The 14,930-nt window shown below is 48.5% G+C and overlaps 1 protein-coding gene across 1 annotated transcript in view; it reads left to right on the forward strand.

Annotated features, from left to right (window-relative positions):
* Positions 1–9,903: 9,903 nt before the first annotated feature.
* The window catches only part of Ube2ql1 (ubiquitin conjugating enzyme E2 Q family like 1), a 39,550-nt gene continuing 34,523 nt past the window's right edge, over positions 9,904–14,930 (forward strand). The window contains exon 1 of the mRNA XM_004625191.2: positions 9,904–11,140. Within this exon, the coding sequence (XP_004625248.1) occupies positions 10,361–11,140 (780 nt within the window). The 5' untranslated portion in view covers positions 9,904–10,360. The remainder of the gene's footprint in view (positions 11,141–14,930) is intronic.

Genomic DNA, 14,930 nt, shown 5'->3' on the forward strand with positions numbered 1-14,930 from the left:
TATCTATCTTTTTAAATTACCTAATTTTTTATTCTGCAGAGTAACTCTGAATAGAATCTCTTCTTTAAAAAAATATTGCTGGCCTAAACACAAAAGGAACACTTAAAAAAAAAAAAAGACAGTTCTTAGAAGAGATGAAATTGCGAAGTGGTAAGACTCAGAAGAGGAGAAGTATTTATTATATGCTTTTAGTCCCAGCTACTTGCAAATGCAGAAAGAAAAATTAAAGATTTTAGCTGTTCAATCCATAAATGCATACTGGGCAGGTTGCTGTGTACTCCAGCCTAGTCTACACTACAGGTAAAAGAGAATTCTGAACAAGCTAGGAATAACTTAGTGTAATTACTCCTGAGTCTGACCAGGACAATTTCTTTCATTTAAAAGACAGTTTCATTAAAAAAAGATAGTTTCATATTGATAGGCTAGAATCATACTGTCTCATCTGTAAAATGTTTCACAAATATTTTGGTGAGTAGGTGGGGAAGAGGCTATCTTATTAAGGCAAAAAAAGATGTAGTTCATCACTGTGCATAAACATCTATTAGATAGGAGTGAAGCCCATTTAACATTCTCTAAGCAATGAAATATAGCAACACATCAGTGCTGTGAGCTTAATTTGTTTAATGATTTTGGGGAAGATGGCCATGGTTGTGTTTGACACCAAATGTGGAGTTTGTGAATGGAAGCACAACTGGGGAATGACTTTGTCTGAGAGCCAGTTTGTTTAGGAACAGAAGCATTCATGAACTAAGGAATTACAGTAATAGGATACTCCAAATTGGATTAGGATAAGGACAGATAAAAGGATACCTCAGTGCCATGCTAACAGGAAGGATAAGATTCGGGATGTTTTCAAAGTTAAGCAATAATTTACTCCATCACCCACCTTCCAACCAGGGTTGGTGCCGCCTGATGCTATTCTCTGCTAGGAGGAAAGGCGACGGGAGGAGGTAGAGGGTGACTTAGATATGAAGTGCTCTGTCTCAGATAGGACCAGGACATTTGACAGTGGGATGCCTGGGATCAGATGGAACACTGCTCGAGTGACAGACAGCCTGGCCTGGCTTTGAGGTCTCCTGATCTGGCTTCAATAGCATCCATGTAACACTGCGTCCATGCTCACCGATCCAGGCCAGCCTGCCCACTTGAAGTAGGGACGTTCCAGATGTGTTTAAAGAGAAGTCATTCACTCCTGACGGAGTGCTGTGCAGACTTTGCTCATCATCGGGCATGTGTAAGTTTAGCTCACTCCATATCCCATGTGCCCAGGATGCGTAAATTGCTTGCATAAATATTTGCAATTAAAATTTACATTTTGAACAAGATAAAGGACATCATGAAACAAGAGACAAGTCAAACCCAAATCAGCAATCCAAAAGATCGTTTACTCCTAAAATAAGTATTTGAGGTCTCCACTTGCCCTAGCATTTCACACCCCTGCATGCTCAGGTTTCATTCGTTTAAATAAATCTTCCTGAGCCTTGGAAAACTATTAGCTTCTGAAGTCACAATTGGATGAATAAAGCCATTAACCTCATGTGGAAATGGCCGTTGTGCCAGACATATTTTCCCCACTATTTCACACTTCATCTAAATTAAGCTAAAATTTAGATTATTGTTCTCCCCACCCTTTCTCGGCCTGTGATGGACAAGTGTGCCCATCAAATGGGTCAAGCTGAGGGTTTCTCTTGCACCTACTGGCAGCTGTATGTGGCACCATAATTGCCACACCAATGGGGGCCTTTGCAGAAATGTTGAGAACCGCATATCAGCAAGTACAGAGGCTGGGGTGGGCCAGAACCAACTGGGTCAACACAGTGCGGACGCAGACCCTGCTCTACTCTTCTGGGTCTGCACACAGGAAACTGCTCAGGTCACTGGGGAGAGCATTACCAGTGGGGATGGCTCTGATTAGATTCCAGTTGTATTTAAGCATTCATTCTGGGACTAAGCCACTTAGGCGCCCAGTCATCCAATAAGGATGTAGTCAGAGATGTTATGCACTAAAAGTTAACATACTAAATGTCACTTCATAACTCTCTTGGAGATATTCTTGCAGATATTAAAATCCTCTTTGTTTTCCTTGCAACTCCATTTCCTTCCAGAATCTCATCTTTGGTTAGGGCTAATTTTCACTGAGTATTGGTGGGGTTGTGCAGCCTGTGAATGTTTGGATGTTAGGGATTGCTGGAGGCTTCTCTGTATATCTCCTCTTCCACTCAATTTGGAATCACCCCAAACTCAGTTTCAGGAGGCTCCTGTGGTGGACATGAGGCTCTGACTTTGTTTAACTTATATGCCATGATCTTTGAAGGATTCTTTACAATTCCCAGTCCACAGGTGATTACCTTCCATGTTTTCCAGCAGTTATGTTGGCAGGAATGTCAAATGCTATAATAATTCAGAAAAGACTCTAGAAGCTTCCACTAATCAACATGTACCATATACCTAACCTTTCCCAGAGAAATAACTCTCTCCCCTCTCCTTCTCCCCCTCCCTCTCCCTCTCCCTCTCCCTCTCCCTCTCCCTCTCTCTCTCTCTCTCTCTCTCTCTCTCTCTCTCTCTCTCTCTCTCTCTCTCTCTCTGTCTGTCTGTCTGTCTCTCTCTGTAAATATGTATCTTTCTTGTAGGTGACCATCCTGCAAACTAGGAGTAACACACATATCCTTCAACATAATGCCAGATAAACAGATAAACATCCTGGGGTGTAGAGGACATGCCCTGTGAAAAATCAACCCTAACCAAAGATGAGACACTGGAAGGAAATGGAGTTATGAGGAAAACAAAGAGGATTTTGAATATTTGCAAGAATATCTCCAAGACAGTTATGAAGTAACATTTAATATGTTAACTTTTAGTGCATCATCCCTCTGCTGTGCTAGGGATAGGAATCCAGTTTCTTTTCTCAGACTGCTACGCCTGGACCTATATGTTGCCCCACTGTTTAAGATAGCTTTGAATAGAGACGCCACTTTGACACAATCTTAGCAAGTTGTGGTGCATCCATACCTAGAATACTACAGACTAGCTGTAATGGTTGATGCATTGTGTCAACTTGAGAAGTTTAGAAATTTAACTAAGTAACTCAGCAGTTCTTCATACTGGGGTGTAGAGGACATGCCCTAGGCTGGTTATTTACTCTCTAAGATGTTGTAGTGGTTGATTTATTGTGTCAATTTGAGAAGATCGAAGTTTAACTTAACTAGGTGGTACAGCAGGAGGCCAGGGTCCTCACTGTGTGAACAAGCTCAGCTTGTTCCAGAGGAAGGCTTGGGGATAGTGTGGGTGTAAAGGACGCACCCTAGCGAGGGCAGCCTGCATATAATATAAGAGAGAAAAAGAAGCTTGCTCTCTCCCCTTCTGCTCTTGCTGCTTTCGCTGTCTTCTGCTGCCTTGAAGTGTTGCCTGTGTGTCACCCCACCCTGCCTTGAAAGCGCTGATTGTGGGCTAAAACCTCCACAAACTGTGAGCTAAATAAAACTTTCCTTTCTTAGTTTGGGGCGTTGGGTATTTTGTTTCAGCAAAGAAAAGAGAGAAAAATAAGAGACACCAGTGAAAGCCTATCCAGTACACATACCAGGTGGCCCGTCTTCACCATGAACTTACATATTGATTTTCTATTAATTGATAGGAACTAGATATTAAAAAGCATATACTGTATTATTCCATTCATATGACACAGAGAAAACCAGCAGAATTAACTTATGTTGTAAAAATCAAACCAAGCTGCCTCCAGTGGAGAAGTTCAGATAAGCTTTACCAGAAAGGAAGATTTGAGAACATTCTAGAATTATGGAAATATCCTATGATTTGACTGGGGTATAGATCACATGAGTACACATATTTTTCAAAACCAACCAAGTTGAGATCTGTGCAGGCTGGATGCGGTGGCACACACCTGCTATCCCAACCACTCTAGGAGGTCGAGGCAGGAGGGTTGAGAATTTGAGCTCACCCTGCACTACATATTGACTTATCCTGTCCCTCTATCAAAATAAACAGCAAGAAATGGTTGGGGAGGTAATGAAATGCTTAATCTCCAGTGTAGTCAAAAAAAAATTATGCACTTCACTGTATATGAATTAATCCTCCATTTAAAAGTCTTGAAATTAGGTACTATTTTTGAGTATCAAAGTTAGAGAATTTAATCTTAATTACCTTTTTCAAAGCTCAAAAGGAGGCAGTAAGACATTTACTGTCACGCTCTGCGGTAAGATAAACAGCAAAATCAAACTCCGAAGACTCCATTTCACTCTGATGTTTTGAAAATGCTTAATATAAATATCATACATGCTCTCAGTTTCGACTAATTATAATATTTCACTCACCACCCCTCCGCTGTGCTAGGGATGGGAATCCAGTTTCCTTTCTCAGACTACTACGCCTGGACCTATATTTAGCCCCAGTGTTTAAGATAGCTTTGAATAGAGACGCCACCTTGACACAATCTTAGCTGTCATTTCATTCTTCCCCACAACCAGAAAGGAGCTGTCTTTGCCTCAAGCAAAGATGAAAAGGACAGAGAAAATGAGATTATTATCTCTGGAAATCTCTTTAGGACCAGGCAGTTTCTTCTTCAGAAAGGAATGCGTGACTCATCTCATCATGCAAGAGCTCCTTCCAATGCCAGAGAAAAATCTCTCTTCCCAATTACCAAGCCATGTTGGGCCCCTTCTCCCTGCCCAAAAGCTAAGAAGAGCCCACAAGAAGCCATTTATAGCTGTCAATAGGTGGTCCCCAAAGTCCACGCCCACACTGGTGCTCAGACACAGCCTCCTGACTGCTGGAGGTCAGGGGTCAGCAGAAGAGCCAGCAACGCTGCAGTGGCAGAGAGGGAGAAATGGTGAACCCGAGACCCAGGCACCAGCCCTCTGCAGCCGTCCCGGGCTGGTGTTAGGTATGGGCCTTTGCATTGGGAAGCCAGCAGGCAAATCTCCTCTCTCATTGGCTTTATCTGCCCTTCATTCCTCCTTTGGCCCTGCTTTTTGCTCATGTCCAGAGACTTTGCCTGAGACTGAGATTAAAGTCAGGGGACTATTTAATCTGGTAGAAGAAATTTCAAGGCAGTCATCTTTTGAGGCTGTGGCACGGCTGCTGTTGGAGGCTTCTAGCCAGATCTATGTTGATAATCAAGAGCAGAGAGCCCAGCAGAGTGATTTAAAATGTGTGTTTGGCTAGAAAGGAAGTTCCAATAAAGCTGCGGGCCGCAAAGATAGAGCTGAGAAGATTCTGATTGCTGAGAAGGAACAGGAGAATAGAAAAGATACCCTGAGGGTATCAGAAGAAGCCTTAAGTCTCCAGCCTTTGTGACCACAGCTGCAAAAGTGAAAGACCTTGCTTTGAGGAGAAGGTCACAGAGCACCATGTTCCAGAATGGCTGCAGCCACGCCAGATTCCAGATGGCACCATTATAGAAAATTTGTTCCTCAGAATTGGATTAAGAATGCTCAGCAATTAAGGCATTAAACCCCTACAGCCAAGAGAAAGGTAAGTCTGAGCTACCGTTCCAGCTGGCAGCGCGTCTTGGCATATTCGCGTGGTGCTGGTTTTAGGTGCATGCAGACTGCAGGAGTTGTGGGGCGTAAAAGGCCTTATGTCAATTTCAGAGGGCCTGGGAGGCCAGGCAGGGTGCCCCTGAGAGGTCAGTCTGTGAAGCTATGAGAAGCTGAAGATGCAATGAAGACATCAAATATTTGGAAAAGCCAGGAGCATGCATCATCTAAGAAAATTTGCAAGGAGGGAGCAAAGCAGGTCTAAGAGAGAAGCCATGGGAGCTGCAACAACCAGAAATTCCATGGGGGTGGTGTCACTCAAGCCCTTGGGAGATCACAACTCAACACAGATTACTCCACTAATCTGGTACTCCATTACATGGAACTACCAGACTTACTGTTTACTCTGCTGGATTCTGGACTTGCTTTGGTCCCAGTCTTTTGTATTCCATTTGTAACTTTTAGAATGAAAATGTTTACCTCATGCCACAGAATGTTGGTAGTGTCTAACTTTCCATTTGGACAGGGGCTTGCAGGTAAGAGTTTACCTTGCATCTCATAGGAGACTCGGGACTTGGACTTTTCAGCAGTGCTAAACCTGTTAGGACTTCAGCATCTCTTTCAGATGGCCTAAATGCCTTTTGCATAAAAGGGCAAGTATGAGTCTTTAGGGGGCCAAGAATGAAATACTATGGATCAAATGTAATATAATACTGATATACTTAATACTGGTTCTTAAAGATTGTTAAGTTGTGTTATAGTGTTCAAGTTGTCAATGATAAGAATAAGCATCAGCCCAAGAAAACTTACCTTCTATTCTGGTGAGGGAATTAGTGCATTTCAATTTGCATGCAAGATAGTTATAATATGTTAGGCATAATTATAAGCACATCTTTTTATCTAGTGATCTATTTAAAGAAATGTGTCTAGTTGCTAAGTTGTCAAGGGGTGGATTGTAATGGTTAATGGGTGTGTCAACTTGAGGAGTTTAAAAGCTTAGCTAAGTCAGTTCTATATCCTGGGGTGAAAAAGACATACCCTTACCACTCTAGGAAGTTGTCCATTGTGTGAACTGGAGAAGTTTAGAAGTTTAAGAGACTCAGCAGAGTGCCAGGGTCCTCAATTTGTAGACATCCTCATCCTTTGCAAGAGGGCATAGAGATGGTGTGAATGCTATGCCCACTCTAGGGGGTGGCAGCCTGCTTACAATATAAGGGAAGAAAATGAGGCTTACTTCTCCCTTTTCTGCTTTTTTTAAAATTTTTGCAGTCTTCTGTCATCTTTAACTATTGCCCCTCACCATGCCACCATGCCTTGGAGCCAAGTGATTTCTGACTAAAACTTCTATAAACTGTAAGCTAAATCAACCTTTTCTTCTTTAAGTTTGAGTGTTGGGTATTTTGTCTCAGCAATGAGAGAAAAGTAATCAAGACACCCTCCCTCCTTTCCTTCTCTGCTAGATGGGTTCAGGCTCTAGCTGCGGATTCTCTACCCATTCATCTTTCTACACCATCCTAGCTCAGACCCCTGGTTGTCCTTGAAGATATCTCACTTAGCACTGTGGCCTCCATTTACCTCTGCCAGTGTTGTAAACTTAACCTCTAATATATATTTTTTTTAATTTGGTTACATTTTTTTTTAACCATAACTGTAGCACATTCTTTTCCTGAATTTTGAAATCAAGTAACTACAATAAATAAAATGTACCCTGTCATGGAGAGACAGAACTTTCTGGAATCTTCTGGGACAGGAAAGAAGAGGGGAAGTGATGAAGCACGCGAAGTCCTCAGTCTACCCTGGCCTTACCATCCAGTCACAAGCAAAGATCTGGACAAAGCCGAGAAGCGCTTCTTGCTCCAAAGTAATTGAAAGTCTCCTCTAGTCTTTCCTACTATGTGTTCCATACTCTCCACAGCTAAGCTACACTGTAGGGAAAACTTTGCACTCTGATTCCTCAAATTTTCTCTTTAAATTATGTAGACAGTAAATATTTCCACTTCCGCGATGTAATCCTGTGGTTTTTGATGCATAACATGCTCTTAAGTGGCTTGGGTCTAATTTTCTTGACATTTTCCCTCTTGTAAATGTTAGTTGCTCCTAATTTTTAGCTAACATTTGTTGTTTGCACTTTAGTTGATTTGGGATTCTATATGAGAAATGAAGAAGCCAAGAGACGAACACAGACCCCATCAGCCAGCCAGTCCTGAGTGGGCCTCTTGGCCCAGCAAGAGTACGAATCATGAGCTTTTCTCTCTTGAGTAATATCTACAACCAGGCAAGCTACTGAGTCGCTGCGTTAGTCTGTGTTCTGTTGCTATAATGAAATATGTGAGGTCAGAAAACTTGTAAACAAAAGAGGTTTATTGGACTCAGTATAGGAGGCTGGAGGTCCAAATAGCATGGCATCAACTCTTCTGGGGTGCCTGTAGACTCCATCACTTCTTAGCAACCAGCCTCCTAGTGGGAAAACCTGTAGGAGGAAGGAATCACATGGAAGACAGGAAGCCAGAGACCAGAAAGGGGATAGTCAAGAGCTCCCACCAGGGTCATCTGGTAACTTCAACACGCAAAGGGCCACACAATCAACAGATGAGCCCTGGGCCAACACACTCCATCGCAAGGGATCCGTGCAGAAATGCAGAATTCACAGGTGGCTCCACAACCAGCTGAGCTTTCCCAAGCTGCTCCCCGCACCATTCCTGCTCCGGATGGGCCTGTCACATCCCACTCAGCGGGCTCTGCACCAGTGACAGCCACCAGGTAGGGTTTTCTCTTCTCCTGAGCCTGAGCCTCAGCAAGCAGCTGTCAGGGAGTTGAGTAAGAGCTGCTGGGACTTGGGGTCACTGATGGGTATGGGCACCATAGGGCTGAGGTGACCTACCCAGCTGCCGGCCTCTTCAAATTTCAGTCTCTTCACCAACAAAATGGGTCTGATAAAAACCTGGGGAGCTTTTGCGCAAGCAAAATAAAGCATGGAAGGCCTGGCCTTTGCTCCACTGTCCGACCACTCATGGAAGTGAACTCAGGGCATCATCCCCATCTTATCTTAACAAAAATAAGAGCTAAACAGAATAAAGTCCATGATCAAAACAAGCTACGAGATCAAGACAAACAGACCTTTAACCTGTTGCACCCAGCCTGAGTCTTCCTGGGCCACCATACTACCCAGGCTTCCCAGAGCCACCTGCACTCCCAACTATTCCTTTTATTTTCTCTTTGAGACAGGGTCTCACTATGAAATCCAGGCTGGCCTTAAACTCACCACATAGCCCACACTGGTCCAGATCTTGCAAGGATCTTCCTGCCCACCCTGCCCAGTGCTGGGATTACAGGCGTGCAGCAGCGCTCCAAGGTCTCTGAGCCAACGTGTTGGTGCCCCAGATGAACACACACCGCAGAGAAACGCGAGGGTCCTGGAGTTCAAGCCAAATCACCAACAGCGATGGGGGCTAGTCCCAGGCCGCTGAGTTGTACCCTACTGCTTCCAGCAACAAGGCCATGGTGCACCGGGACCCCATGCATACACACTGTACGTGCATGATCTGTTGGGCTCTGCCTGACATGCTCCTGGAGTTCTGAGCTTGCTTTTTGTTTGAAATTTCACCAGATTAAAAAAAAAAAAAATCTGAGTTTCAATGGGCTAGGGTCTGCAGGTGGAAAGTGGACCTTCTTTGGCCAGCAGGTCAGCCTAACACCTGCCCTCAGTGTCTGGGAGCCCTGGGGGGGGGGGTGCTCCAATCCCCCACCCGCCGGACAGGAATGCGCCCTCTGCTGTGGCGACTGGGAAATGAGCCTAGGGCTTGCTCAGCTATCCTCCCGCAGGCCCCTCTCCTTGGGCCAAGGGAACCCTCAGGCGCGGCCAGTAGGAGGATGTGCATGGACGAACCAATTGCCTTCCCTGGTCCTTTCGGATGGAGGTGGGAGGGCTCTGAATGCCCTTCTCTGGCCTTGGTTCTTCCCTAGGTCCTTATCCAAGTGCCCCGCGCTGCGCGAACTGCTGCATAGGGACCCAGGCACCAAGGTTCACAGGGAATCCATAAACAGGTTGCTGAGCACCTTTCCCCTCTGGATTGGTCTAAGTGGGTTATGTGGGGTCTGAGACTCGGGATGCGGGACGCATGAACCAGGATCTGGGGCACGAGGATGCAGCAATACTTCGGAGACCCCCACTAGCGAGCAAAAAAGGCCCCGTGCTCTTCCCCCACCTGGTCCCTGTACTCCCACCCAAGCTTCGGAACGCTGCAGGCCCGGCGCGCGCCGCTGTCGCCCCCAAGCGGTTGAGCACGTCGCAGCGGGAACCCGCGTGGGGGTGGCTCAGCTCGAGCAGCCGGCAGCTCCGCCCCGCACTCCCCCCACCTCGCGTCCCGCGTGCCGCCCCCTCCGCGCCGCTCTCAGCTCAGACGGAGCCGCCGCCTCTGCAATGTCAGCAGGCGCAGCGGCGGCGACACGAGCGGCAGCGGTCCGGGCCCTGCGCTAGCCGGCTTCACCGCACGGCCCGGCCCGGCAGGCGTGAACGCGCGAGCCCGCGGCCCCCAGCTACTCAGGGCGCCGGCTCTGCGCGCCCCTGCCCGGCCCGGCGCGGCTCTCGGTCTCTGGCCCGCCCGGCTGCGGCCGCGCACAAAGCACCACGGACACCGGGAACCGGGCTGCTCCCGCCGCTCATCCGTGCGCCCGTTCCTCACCCGCACGGCTCGTTGTGACCGCGGGGACGCCGCCCGCCAGCGCCTGAGCGGTCCGCGCCTCTGCGCCACGGCCACCGGTACCGAGGGTGGCCCGCGCCGTGCGCACTGAGGGGTCGCCGGTCGCTGCCGCCCCTCACGCCTCGGGGACGGGAGCCCGGGGCAGCCCCGCGCCGGCCCGTGCCTAAAATGGCCACGCTGCTCCGCAAGATCGGGCTCATCCGCCTGCACAACCGAGACACCGAGGACCCCAAGCACCACCACAACCACCGCGGTGGCGGCGGTCAGCAGAGCGCGTCGCTGCGCGGCAAAGGCGGCGCCAAGAGCGGTGGCCACAAGCAGGCGCCGCACCCCGGGGGCGCGGGCGACGCCAGCCCCGGGCCCGGCAAGGGCAAAGGCAAGCGCGCAGCGGAGCTGGCCCCGCGCGACAAGCAGCCACAGCCACCGGGGGCTGCCGGCGCGGCTGGGGCCTCGGGTGCAGGGGGCCCCCGGGAGCGGGTGGCGGGCGCCAGGGCGGGGCCCGGGCCCGCGGTGGCCGCGGCGGCGACAGCGGGCAGCAGCCTGGTGCCCGCGGCGCGGCAGCAGCACTGCACGCAGGTGCGCAGCCGGCGGCTCATGAAGGAGCTGCAGGACATCGCGCGCCTGAGCGACCGCTTCATCTCGGTGGAGCTGGTGGACGAGAGCCTCTTCGACTGGAACGTGAAGCTGCACCAGGTGGACAAGGACTCGGTGCTGTGGCAGGACATGAAGGAGACCAACACCGAGTTCATCCTGTTGAACCTCACCTTCCCCGACAACTTCCCCTTCTCGCCGCCCTTCATGCGGGTGCTCAGCCCGCGCCTGGAGAACGGCTACGTGCTGGACGGCGGCGCCATCTGCATGGAGCTGCTAACGCCGCGCGGCTGGTCCAGCGCCTACACCGTGGAGGCCGTCATGCGCCAGTTCGCCGCCAGCCTGGTCAAGGGCCAGGTGAGGAGACGCTGGGTCCGGGCCGGGCAGGGGCGCAGCACCGCGGGCAGGAGGGCGAGGGCGAGGGCTGCCCCTCCCATCTGCTCTCCTAGGCTCCGGCCGTGCTGGTGGGGCGGCCGCTGAGCACACACATCGCTCCAAACCGCGCCTGTCTTTTTACCCTAAAGGGTTGCTACCCTCCTTTGCTTCTCCATCGTCCCTGTGGGTCCCAGCCTGGCTCTGGTGGTGTCCCTGGGCCCAGTGATGCACCATTCTCTTTCCCTTTCCTGGTCTGTCTTCGCCTCTTTTTCTCTCCCCTTCCCTTTCTCTCCTTTCCCCAACATTCTCCCCCTCCAAAATTCTCCCTCTGCTCCTCTGTTTCCTCCTCCCATCTCCCTGGAGCCCCTTGCTTTCCCTTCTCCCCTGCTCCCCCACTCTCCTGGTCCCTCTTCTCTCCTCTACCCCTGTGTCCTCAACCCACCTTCTGGCCCTGCAGCCTCTGAAGGTGGGAACTATCCATGTAGATCAGGATCTAAGTGTCCACCCTAGTGTCACACACACACACACACACACACACACACACAAAGGTTTCCTCTGCAGACCTGGGGTGGGGGGAGTTGGACAGCTGCCTGCTGTGAGCTCTTGCCTCTGCACCCTTCTTCGGTGAGATGAAAATTGTTCTCTTAAGAAATCTCTCCATAGAGGCAGAGTGGTGGGTTGAGCCGTTCTGTGAGGGCCAGTGCCAGACTCCATCCAGGCATCCCTCCCTGGAGGCCTCCCTTCCTGGTGGATAGTTGTCCCCTCCTGGGTCATCACTTCTGCGGTAGATGCCAGAGCTTGGTCTCTCTGCAACCTCCTTTCTTGCTTTTGTTTCCATGTCCCCTGGGGCAGGGGCATTTATCAGAGCTAAAGATTTTAACTAAACACCCAGAGGCAGGCTAAGCAGATCCGTGTCTTCTCACCTACAGCCCCTGGGTGCAGCTTCAGGGAAAGAAACCCCAGAATCTGAATGCATTCTCAGAGATCAAATCTTGCCCGGCTGTAGGCTGGGGCAGGATGGATCTATCTTCCCATGTGTTCTTGACAGTGTTCAAATTCCATGATGTTCTCCTGACTCAGTATTAAGCCCTACTTACGGAGATTACATTTCTGTATGAGCACCTTTGAGAGTTATAGAGAACCCTTGTTTTCTTTAAGAGACCAGGCATGATCTCCGGTTGGTCTTTCTACAGCCAGCTTATCAGAAGCGATCGGTTCCTCCCCTGCCTGTCTCTGTCCCTTTCACTGTGGGATGCTCCACACTAATCAAATGATGCTCGTTCTGCCAATTTCAGCAGAAGTAGGACCCCTGGGATTCCAAACACGTAGCCCCTCCCCGCGCCCACAGAGAAGGTCACTTCTTTCTTGCACTGTCCTGCCAGTCCGTTTTTTCTTGGTTTCGGGTATGGCCCGTTTCCAGAGTTGGCAGTAGGATGGATGTGACCGCTCTACGAGGACTCCTTCAGCTGGGGAAGGCTCTAGCATCAGCATCCTTCTTCCCCTCCTGAAACCCTGGCTCCAGCACAAGGCGCATGGGATCGGACATAAGCTGGGGAGGGAGAAGGGGGGCGAGGTCTCGGTTTAATTTTTCAAGCAGGACTTATTTAAATGATGTGGAAGAATATGCCCCTTGCCAATACCTTCGTTATTTGTTTCTTGAGTCGTTGCTAAAGGGGTCTCTTTGGAGGAGCCTGCCCCTGATTCCTGCCCTTCCCAACAGAGATGACTTTGGGATCAAGGAAGAGGAGTGTAATTATGCCTTCCAGAGCCACAGAAGCATAGCATTAAGGCTTACAGGAGAGCTGGGACGAGGTCATTTATTCTGGAAGATTCAGGGAAATATCTGTGTTAAGTGGAAATGAGAAAGTTGTTTTCTAAAGAGACGTGGTTTTACTGAATTAAGTGTCTTTCCATTTTTACATGAATGCCATGAATAACAGTGTCATTGGTGCCTGAATACTTCTATTTAAATGGACAGGTCTTGGGGCATATGTTCCAAAATCAAAAGCCATGGGTTAACTTTGTAAGGTAGACTTCGTGACTGAAAGCAATGATCAACACTTTTATTTATTAACTTGACTTTAAAAAAAAACACTTATTTGGACCCAGTTCCTTCCATCTACCCACCAAATACGGGAAAGGATGGTAAAATCTCAGCACTTTGTTACTCTGTATTTTCTATACTGGTTTCAGCATAGAGGTCTCCAAGAGAGTGATGTGGGTATGACACACACAAAATATTCAAAATGCGATGAAAGAATTGAAGAACTGAAGAGTAGTTAATGTTTCAGGGTTCCACGCACAGGAGGGTCTGGTAGTGTGTCAGGTAACCTAAGCGTTGTTCTGTTATTCTGCCTTTTCCTCCTCTGGTGACTTCGTGACTCACAGATTACTTGGTGCCCAGAGGGCAGCTACCAAATTATTTGCACAGCTCAAAGTGAAGTGCTTGGGAAACACAATCAAAGTACCTGATTAGATATTCAAAGAGAACCAGGAGTGCTGCCAGACCAACAATGACTTTAAAAGAGAGAGTTGTTAGATTCCAGTTGTGTGACTCTGGATTTCCTTTTTTAGGAATCATTTTCTTAAGCTGTAAAGTAGCAAAGGGTTTGTTTGCCTCTTTCAAAGAGGAAAGCACTCTCTGCTTGACTGGACTTCTTGAGTAGAAAAGCTGCCACTACTCCCCCTTTAGATAAGCCACAGAAAATTTTAATTCCTTCTACATGTAACATTATGAAAACATCTGCATATGTAACAGTTTTGGACACAAAATGAAAAGTTGAAGTTCATTACATGATATGGAAAAGTCAAATCACTTCACTTCATGAGGATTTTACCAGAGGCATATCTGTCCTGTGTTAAAAATTGGTATAATGATGTGTTAGGAATTGTGGTTGTTTTAAATGAATATATAAATGTCTTATATGATATGCCTTCTGTAGAAATGGAAAGGTAAGTCTCTGGCCTGTGTTTCTATGGCTATGCTTGCTTTTAATTAGATGAAGGTATTGTAGGGAGCCCTTTTAGTCCTCTAGTTGCATGAGAAATTCTTGGACCTTTAAAACGAGCCAGTGAAGATGCTGAAAGTATACTTGGAGGAAATCGTTGCATTCTTTATCATTTACTGAGCTGAAAGAATACAGTGGATAGCTCCTCGGTGGGAGTTCTGACACACAGAGCTGTAAGATGGGGCCGGAGGTTTATCTCAACAATAGAGTGCTAGCCCAGCATTTGCACAGCCCTGGGTTCAATCCTCAGCACTGGGGGAAGAAAAAAGAAAGCATAACATTTTTGCCTAAAAATTAAAGGGAACTGAAACACTAGCTCAGCAGTGCTTGCATTAATCAATAGTATGATGTACAAAAACTGGTTTTGTGAGATGAAGCTAAAGGAACCAGTGCTGGTGCAGCAAGGCTCCGGCCGGGAGGCACCCTGGGCTCGCTGGCAGCCCCCCCCAGCCCCCAGCTGTGGAGCGCTGATGCTAGCACACGTGCCCGCAGCCTGTTTTGGCAGCTTTATGAGCAGCAGGGTCCAGAAAAGCCACTTCAGTGTGCCCTGACTTGGGGCCCCGCTTTGACACCTGCACACCTCCCAAGTGTCCCCCTTCTTAATTAACTGGACATCGCCGGTGGCAGGGAACCAGATGGCAGCTCAATGCCAGTTCCTTGTCCCTCCCCTGGCCCTGCAGCACTAACCATACAGCCTGGCGTGGGCATGAGGGTGATGGGAATAGTGACAGAAGCGGCAGCTCATCCTCCTGCGAGTCCTGGGG

Source organism: Octodon degus, unplaced genomic scaffold (assembly GCF_000260255.1).
Source record: "Octodon degus isolate 3935 unplaced genomic scaffold, OctDeg1.0 scaffold00008, whole genome shotgun sequence".
Lineage (NCBI taxonomy): Eukaryota > Metazoa > Chordata > Mammalia > Rodentia > Octodontidae > Octodon > Octodon degus.